This window comes from Rattus norvegicus, chromosome 17, assembly GCF_021556685.1.
Source record: "Rattus norvegicus strain SHRSP/BbbUtx chromosome 17, alternate assembly SHRSP_T2T, whole genome shotgun sequence".
Lineage (NCBI taxonomy): Eukaryota > Metazoa > Chordata > Mammalia > Rodentia > Muridae > Rattus > Rattus norvegicus.
In genome coordinates, this window is record NC_141550.1 from 13,552,792 (window position 1) to 13,562,380 (window position 9,589).

The 9,589-nt window shown below is 45.1% G+C and overlaps 1 protein-coding gene across 15 annotated transcripts in view; it reads right to left on the reverse strand.

The window, feature by feature from the left end:
• Secisbp2 (SECIS binding protein 2) overlaps nt 1-9,487 on the reverse strand; it is a 31,145-nt gene extending 21,658 nt beyond the window's left edge. For 8 of the 15 annotated variants that reach the window (XR_015640996.1, XR_015640998.1, XR_015640995.1 and 5 more), the window contains exons 1-5: nt 9,387-9,487; nt 8,315-8,463; nt 6,394-6,640; nt 6,012-6,129; nt 3,867-4,096 (exon numbers count right to left, since the gene is read on the reverse strand). Coding sequence is in view for 8 of the 15 variants with exons in the window: in XM_087591568.1 (XP_087447694.1) it covers nt 3,867-4,096; nt 6,012-6,129; nt 6,394-6,640; nt 8,315-8,463; nt 9,387-9,422 (780 nt within the window). In the remaining 7 variants the exon portion in view is untranslated. 15 annotated transcript variants of the gene reach the window in all.
• Between the last annotated feature and the right edge of the window lie 102 nt (nt 9,488-9,589).

Below are 9,589 nucleotides of genomic sequence, written 5' to 3' on the forward strand. Positions count from 1 at the left end.
TCAAACAGAAAGAAGTCATTAAATTAAAAACAAAACAAAAAAACAAAAAACAAAAAACAAAAAACAAAAAACAAAAAAAACAAAAAAACCCAAAAAACAAAAGCCAGCTTTCCCTGAATTCTTAAAATCTATAAAAACATCCTAATTAAAAATTCCGACTCTCGGGGCTGGAGAGATGGCTCAGCGGTTAAGAGCACCCGACTGCTCTTCCAGAGGTCATGAGTTCAATTCCCAGCAACCACATGGTGGCTCACAACCATCTGTAAAGAGATCTGACACCCTCTTCTGGTGTATCTGAAGACAGCTACAGTGTACTTATATATAATAAATAAATAAATCTTAAAAAAAAAAAAAAAAAATTCCGACTCTCAGGCAGGTGTGGTGGTACAAGTCTCTAAGCCCAGCACTCAGGAGGAAATCTGAGTCGGAGGCCAACCTGGACTACAGAGGGAGTTCTAAGAGAGGCAAAGCTACACAGAGGAACCCTGTCTCAAAAAAACCAAAGAAACAATTCCAAATATCTAAGTTCACAGCAGAAAAAGTGAGCTTTTTTTTTTTTTTTTTTTTTTTAGCCAACTTTCCTCCTATTGTCTACAGCTTAGGAAGCACCTTTCAACTTCTCTGCCTGTAATGTAAGCACTGTGCATTAATTTCATATAGGTCCCAATAATAGGATCATACTACTTTAACATGCAGCTTGTCTATGCCATCAACAGCAGAGGCGGTAATGGCTCAGTGTCTAAGTGTGGCATTTGGTGGTGTTTGCCCACACTTACTCTCACACATACACAAATGTGAAAAACCAAATAAACAAATTATACACCCCCCATACCCCATATACAACTTTTCAGGGCAGTATCTATAGTGATAAGTTTGGTTTCTTTAACAGAAATATGGGAATGTGTTTTGTTTTCACCCCAGGTGTGGGGATGAGGCTGCTTCAGTGTGCACCACAGGTGTGAGGATGAGGCTGCTTCAGCTGCATAGCAGCTGACTAGGATTTGCCTCGTGCTTTGGTGGATAGAGTTTGCAAGCTGCATATGGTTCCTGTGATTGTGTGATGTCTGGACTTCTGAAGAGGGTGTATAAATGCTAGGGCCCTGAGACGTGTGATAGGTTGTTCTTGGGTTTTTGGTTGGTCGTTGTTGGTCATGGGTAGTTAAGTAGTCGTCATATGCAAAGCAGAAACAATATCAAACTACCACTGAGGAACTTGATGCCCTAATCAGCAGTCTAATGATAATGTCTCCCCCTTTCCAATCCCTCACTTATTCAGGGAACTCTTTCCTTTGCCCTCTACCCCCTTCTCTCCTATCTAGTGTTAGGGGGTTGAAAGGGTAGAAGAAAAGTGATGGAGAAGGACGGAAGAAAGAAGATCCCACACAGTAGCCAAGGACAGCTACAAGTATCCCTACACTTCTACAATTCAAAAAATTCAACAGTCCAGGCAGATGTGGTGGCAAAGGGCTTTCCTCCCAGCACTCAGGAGCAGAGGCAGGTGGATTTGCAAGTTTGCCAGGTCTACACAGCGAGTTCCAGGACAGCCAAACTACACAGTAGACCTTGTCTAACAAAACAAACAGACAAACAGCAAAAAACCCTAAAACTCAATGGTCCTAATAAATGTTCACATACCAAAATACACAAGAATCCATCAAATCAAAATGCAACATCCACAAAGTCAAGCAATGCACGTCCCTCCCATGAAGTGGGCTCATCATCTACTGACTGGGGCATGTAACGGTGTGTGGTGCAGAATGCAAGGACATCCAAACACCTGAGTGACTGCAACACCGGCGTAAGCAAATGGAAATGCTTAATTTGTACGTGTTAAGCAGATAATAGATTTTAAATGATTAAGAGAATTTATGTGTATGAGTAATTTGTCTGCATGTATGTCTGTGAACCATCTGCACACCTAGTGCCTACAGAAGTCAAGAGAGAGCTCTGCATTTCCTAGAACTGGAGTTACAGATGGTTGTGAGATGCCATGTGGGTGATGGGAATTGAACCCACGTCCTCTTAAAAAGGCAGCCAGTGCTCTAAACCACTGAGCCATTGCTCTAGCCTTTATTTTTAAGTTTAAATGATTTTTAGTTTCACAGACTTTACAAATTTATCTGCTTGCCATTTTATTATTTCAGGAACCTATGTTACAATTTTTAAAGTGCAGCCTAGGACTGGGCTACAGCTCAGCCTTATCCCGAGCCACACACCACAGTAAACGCCTGTGCTTTGCCTATGGCGCACTGCCAAGCTCACAAAGACCAACAGCAATAGGACAGATCCAAATGCCAAAATTGTTGTCCAAAAGTACTTAAATGGAAGAAAATCCCGAAGGGTGTAAAACACTAAGAACATAAATGCATACTTCCTGACTGAGGGAACTCTCTTCTACTTCTACTGTGTATTATCATTATTTAGAAGATTCTAGAAAATCTTGTTAGTGTGTTGGTGAGGCTACGGCATTGTGCATGTGTGGAGGTCAGAGGACAACCTCAGGCTTTGAGATATATAGGGTTCCTTGCTCGATCATCATTGGGAACCTGCCCCCGGCTGGCTGGCCCAAGCTTTAGGTGACTGTCTCTGCACCCCATCTCCCGACGAGAGCCCTAGGGTTGTAGACATGGGCTGTGTCTGGCCTGTTCACTGATCTGGGCAATCATGCTAAAGTCCTCACTCTGGCACGGTAAGCCTCTGCCCACTGAGCCAGCTCCACAGCTCCCACACTGTGCAGTCTATTTTAAAACCAATTAAGTGCACAGCTGAGGAGACGGCTCAGCAGTTAAATTATGTATAGCATAAATCAGAAATCCTGAGTTCCCAGCACCCACACAGGAAACTCACAACTACACGTAACTCCAACTCCTGGGGATCTGATGCATCTGCACTCGTGTATGCACCGTTCTGTTCATCCACATGCATACACACAAACACATATACACAATTTGAAATAAATCCTTAAAAACGTAAGTGCCAGCACAGTGCTTCATGGTATTTCAGACAATTATTTTAAAAAAAGTTTTTCCTGACATTTACAAATATTAGTGATATAAAAAAAAAAAAAGAGGATTTTGAAGATTAAAAGGCCCTCATTTTAACTCAAGATAGTAGAGCAATCTGTGTAAATCTTCTTTCATTAAGAGAAGAACTTCATTACATGCTTAAGATATGTAACACTCTATGTACAGGTCATCTTGACATAGAGGTTAGTCCCTTCCCATTACTCTGTCCCAGCTGGCATAGGACCCCGCCCGCACTACTTTGGGGTGCTTACAGAAGCATGGAACAGCCACTTGGGAATTCAGTAGAAGCCCTGGAGGCAGGCACACATCTACTAGGTGAACTATGACTCGACACAGTCAGTGATCTCCCTTACTGTGCACACCTGACAGAACACTGAGAATACATAGGAAATGCCAGAATGGCCTATTTTCTCATGTACCAGTCAGCGGAGAGCCTTCAGACGTTTGCAAAAGGTGCCCAAAAGAATGCCGAAAGCAGGAAGGGGAAATCCCTCCCTGATAAAGGGGAGAGGGAATGGGTGCGTGGCAGCTCAGTGGTAGAGCGCTTACCTAGGAAGCGCAAGGCCCTGGGTTCGGTCCCCAGCTCCGGAAAAAAAAAGAACAAAAAAAAAAAAAAAAAAAAAGAAGCACATCAGACAGTTCTCTTCAAGACAGCAGCACTGGATGGTACCACTGTCTTATCATCAGGCTGGCTAGGTGCAAAGCCAAGGCCTCTGCCCAGGACCTTTTCCCTAGCAGTGTAGTTGGTCTTCATAGCCCACAGTAGTTTTTAACAGGTTTAAAGTGATACAACACAAAAGCATGTGCAGACAGCGAAAACACAGATAACCTTCTACTCACCTCTACCATATCTGCAACTGGCTTGCCCGCTTCTCCCAGGAGAGACATGTTACTGGCAGCAGGGCCAAGAGGCCCCCACCTGGGCTGCTTCTGTGTCTCTGGCAGATTACTGTTCTTTGGACTCTGCAGTTCAGGAAAGTCCAACCTGCTAAATTCAAATTCGGGTTTAGAGGTAGATGCACTTTTTGTAAGGATCCTGGACTTCCGATCAGGCCGCTTGTGATAACCATCTGTAATTAGAGAATCAAAGGTGGGGCAGAAGTCAGGATATGCCTTGCTCATTAGCACTCAAACGTGAACTTGAGAGAAATGAGTGTTGCAGCTGGCTGCTCTTGACAGCTCGCTCCTACTGCTCACTGTGTTTATAGCAGCACTAGATACAGATGATGACAGGCAGCCACCAGAACGGACATTTCTGGAATAACCTGAAGCTGGTGAAAATAGCCAAGCCTGAATGCAAAGCTGGCCATCTTAATCACACACATCTCAGCTGGGCAAACTTCAGGGGAGCCTCACAGATTTCCTTTGAGTAATCAACTTCCCCTTTCCATCTATAAGAGCAGAGCGGATGGAGGCTGCTGTACGCAGCTTTCAGTCTTTCCCATACTTTAGGCCATGGCAGTGAAGTGACTGCAGTTCCATGGAGCCTCATATAGTTCTAAGGCCAAAGTTAGTACGTCTATCACTAAAATCTTCACTTTCATGTGCCAAGGGGGTCACGAGTAGAGCGCATGAGAATACAAAAATTTCTCAAACCGTATGACAGAGTTACACATGTGAGTCCATAGCCCCAGTTAAACACACACACAACGCTGTAAGCTGGGTGTTCTAGCGCACACCTTTTGTCCATTTAGGAGTCGGGAGCAAAAAATATCTGTGAGTTCAAGGCTGACCGGGTCTACAAAGTAAGTTCCAGGACAACAAGAGCAACACAGTAAGAACCTTTCTCAAAACAAAACTAACAAGAGCAACAACAAAACAGAGCAAACGCTGTAGATCATTAAAGAAATAGCCGTGGGGCTGGAGAGATGGGAGCTGGCCTGGCTGCTCTCACAGAGGACCCGGCTCAATTCCCAGCACCCACATGGGAGCTCATGGCTGCCTCTAACTCCAGGATATCTGACACCTTCACCCAGATACGCAATCAGGAAAAATATCAGCGCACATAAAATAAAAACAAATCACTCAAAAAGGAAAGAAATAGTTGTATCTGAGTTCAAACAGTATTAGTAAATAATTTACAGAACAACAGATTCCACTGGGAACACAGCTCAGCAAACACTGTGTAAAGACTCCAGGGCATAAGAGATCTTAGAAATATCTTTTCCTAAGCATACCGCTACATACATCAATGATCCTAGAACATAGGAGGCTGAGGGAGGAGGCCTGAAAATTCAAGGCCAGTCTGCTCTTTATAGTAAGACCTGGTCTCGAAACTAAAACCAACATAGGTACCAACCAGATAGCCCCTGGCTTTCAGCCAAGTGGGAACAGAAACTTTTTTTTTTTTTTTTTAGATTTTTTTTATTTATTATTATATATGAGTACACTGTAGCTGTCTTCAGACACACCAGAAGAGAGCATTGGATATCTTTACAGGTGGTTGTGAGCCACCATGTGGTTGCTGGGAATTGAACTCAGGACGTGTGGAAGAGCAGTCGTTGCTCTTAACCGCTGAGCCATCTCTCCAGCCCGGGAACAGAAACTTTTAAGCTGGGAGATGGTATGTGTAGTTTCCAGTAACCAGAGTGCCCAGGTCTGGTGCCATTTAGCATGAGATTTTAACTTTACTTAAATCTTTCTGCTACTTAAAGTGTCCCCTCAGAACGAAGAGAAGCAAGTTCAGGAATGAGCATGGACACACTCAGTATAAAGACTATGGTTAAAGCTTGAGGTCCTAACAGGCTAAGGAGCCTCTGCATATACAAGACAACACACACTACACTTTAACAACCCATCCCCACCCCCACTATTGCCTGAGAGAAACAATACGGTGTGTGGAAACCACAGCAAGTCTGATGGCCTCAGCTAGGCCAGGCTCCCAGTACACTTCTAGGAGCAATCATGAGGAGCGAGCCCACAGGAATGTTAGTGTTTGGGGAGAGTGGGATAGAACGGCATTATACCAGAGTCTGTCGGCTTTACCAGATTTCAGGTGGCATGACCCTCTGGCTGGTCTCGCCTCACAGGGCACTGCACCATCAGCCCTTCTGTTGCTTGACTTTTGCTCTTCCCATGCTCTTCTCTCATCAGAGGATTTTTTCTGCAGGAGAGATTTAAAAAAAAAAAAAAAAAACCAAAAAACTATGAAATAAGAAAACTACTACCACATGGATAATGAAACTTTAACACAGCAAACCAATAATTATTCCAAACTCAAACATTTAAGAATAGAGCAAACCATTTGTAAAAGGGCTCTCACAAAAAGGTAAGCAATACTCAGATATCACAGAACACACTAACTTCTGACACTGTGAACAGTCACATGAGTAACATGAGGACCCGCAAACCCACAGCATTTTCTCACCTTAAATACACACTTTGCTTCCTGAGGAGGGCATGCGTGCTCATTTCGGGGCTTTGCTGGCCGAAAGCCTGGGTGACACTGTGCTTGGCTGTAATCGTACTGCAGGGTTGGCACTGAGCAAACACTCTGTGTGGACTCGAGGGCGTAAGTGGGATAGGCAAAAGGATGCAGTGCTATCTCAGAAGACACGTACTGTGCTGGAAAGGCAGGGGCTCCAAAAGCCATGTCTTCAGGATACATTTTTTGTCTAAAAAGCATAAATTTCAGTTGCAGATTTCATAACACAAATCAAGGACATTGATTATTTTTATGATGCTAATTTAAACTTTTTAGTATTGTTTAAAGAGTCATTTACTTCACATTGGGAACTCTCCTATCGACAATGAAATGAGGGATGGAGAGCTAGCTCAGTTAGTAAAGTGTCTGCCCCACAAGCACAAGGCTGAGTTTGGGCTCCAGAGCCTGTGAAAAGCAGTGCATGGCAGTGTGCTCCTGGGAAGCCAGCCCCGAGAGGGGGAGTGCAGGTCCTTGAAGCTCACAGGCCTCCATTCTAGCTGACTGAGGAACCTGAGGTGCAGTGAGACCCAAAGAATAAACAAGAATAGAGGAACGGCTCGATATCAGCCTCAGGCGTCTGCACGCAAGTACATATATGTGCACATTCATCATGTGCACGTGTGCATTTACCACACGAACCACACACATGTGCATGCATGCACACATGCACACACGCACATACATACATACATACATACATACATACATACATACATACGGCCAAATAGAACCTCCTCCTCTCCCTGCAAAGAATGCTGCCGACCTTTTGCTTAAAACTAATGAACTAGGGCTGGATAACAGAGCTCGTTGGTAGACAGCTTTTATAAAATGCACAAGGCCGGGGACTGGCGAGACGACTCAGGGGTTAAAAGCACTGGGGACTGGCGAGATGACTCAGGGGTTAAGAGCTCTTCCAGAGGTCCTGAGTTTAATTCCCAGCAACCACATGGTGGCTCACAACCATCTGTAATGGGATCTGATGCCATCTTCTGGTGTGTCTGAAGACAGGGACAGTGTACCCATAAAAAGTAAGCTTGTATGCAGTGGCAGCACAGCAAGTGCACATCCCAGCAGTTTGTACCACTGGTCTACCTGACAGTGTCTCAGCAACTCACACACAGTAGCCGAAAGGCCATTCCGCAAGGCTAGGGAACTACACTACAGCCTGCACACACCGCCTTCCTCCAGGACCTCAGGGTCCCACCCTCTACCATATCCCGCAGTGTGCTGGAAAGTACAAAGAGGATACTGCACACTGCAGAGGTCAGGAGCCATAAAAGATGGGCACTTTAATAAATTACTCAGTAGGCTAGGGATTGACCCTGAGGCTTTGTGTATGACAGAAATAGCTTTACCATCGAGCTCTGTAAGCTCGATCGAGATGGGGTCTTGCTCAGCTGCCCAGCCTGGCATGTTACCTATCTGATCTTCCTCTGTTCCCTGCCCCTTTATCCTTCCTTCTTGTCATTGCTTTTTCCAACACAAATATGAGTTTGTTTGGTTCAGTTTTGCTTTGGTGGCTCTGGAGATCAAGCCCAGGGCCTGACAAGTGACAAAGAAGCACTCCGCTGCTGCTCAGGGGTATCCTCAGTCCTTACATGTATGACACGGAATCAAGTGTAAACAAATGAACCCTGCAACTGTACTAAGTACTGTAGCCTCTGCCCTTTCTTGGATGAATTCCTAGCATAGAATACAGTTAGGCTACAGGCCCAGATCTTTGCTGGCTGAAGAGCCTCCTTTCCTCACCTGGAAGACGTTCTGCAAGATGTCATATATGTTTCAGGGTATGTGAGGGTCTAATTACCACAATCTCCAGGAAATAAACCCTTTACACAAGGCAAGGCATTTAGAAAATACATACTCAGCCGCTGGTGACTCCTGTACGAATGGATAGTAAGTGGCTGCACAGCCTGGGAAGACACAAGCTTCTGAGGACTCTGACCACGCCACATTGAGCCCAGCAAACTTAGGGACAAATGGTTTGACATCAGCTGACAACTTGATGCTATCCTGAGGAAGAAGGGGTAGGGGTGGGCTTTATCACTCTTGAGATTCAGACAAACAAATGCAGACAAACCAAACCCAAAAGAAAGGTGCTCCATTCTAATAGGCCTGATGCTGATTAAAAAAGTACAAAGGGGCTGGGGATTTAGCTCAGTGGTAGAGCGCTTACCTAGGAAGCGCAAGGCCCTGGGTTCGGTCCCCAGCTCCGAAAAAAAGAACCAAAATAAATAAATAAATAAATAAATAAATAAATAAAAAAGTACAAAGACAAAATTTGTTTAGCAACAATATCTCCCTGATGCTTTTTTATTATTAAGAGAGAAAAAAAAAGAGGTTCCTGAACCTTACAAGTGAAAAAGGATAATGAATTAAAGTCTAAGGAAAATCCAATCTTGTTATGTAACAACCACAGCTCGGAATGTTTCTGAGGATTTAAACTTGGAGACAGTTTTTACCTCTCTCATCTTTATAGATGAGATAATTAAGGAACCTAGTATAACCAAAATATACCCAGAGAATCCTCAAAGATGTTGTCTAAACCACATTGCTGACATTTACAGCTAATTGCTCAACAAGAAGCACCAAATATTGTACTTAGTAAGCCACACAGAATCTTTATGAGAAAATTCACCGCACAGCCATGGTGTCTTGGAACTCAAAATAAAGGTTTGTATTGCAATACGGAGTATGATTTTTTCTGACAACTTTATCATCGTGTTTGGCCAATTTAAAGTTGATTTCTGTGACGGCCGGCGCGCCATCTAGTGGTCACGCAAGGCGCGGAAGCGGGTCTGAGGAGCCGGAGGCGGTAGGTGGCCTCTGTGGCATCACTTCGCTGGCCGAACCGTGGGAGGGTCAAGCCGCCCCACCCCCGAACCTCAGGCCTGGAGGTCCCGCGCGTGTGCCTAGACCCGCAGCCCGCCCCTTACCTCGCCTTCGGGCTCCCGCGGCCGCTCCGACGCCATGGCGGCCACGGAAGAGCCCGCGCCGTAAAACCTGCGGCGCGCCTAACCAACGACTCGGCGTTTCCGCCTTCCTGCGCGGCGGCGCCAGGACGTACGTCACCGAAAGGCGACGGAGGCCTCTGCCGGAAGTGCTCGGCGTTGCAGGCCTACGGGGCCGCACGTGATAG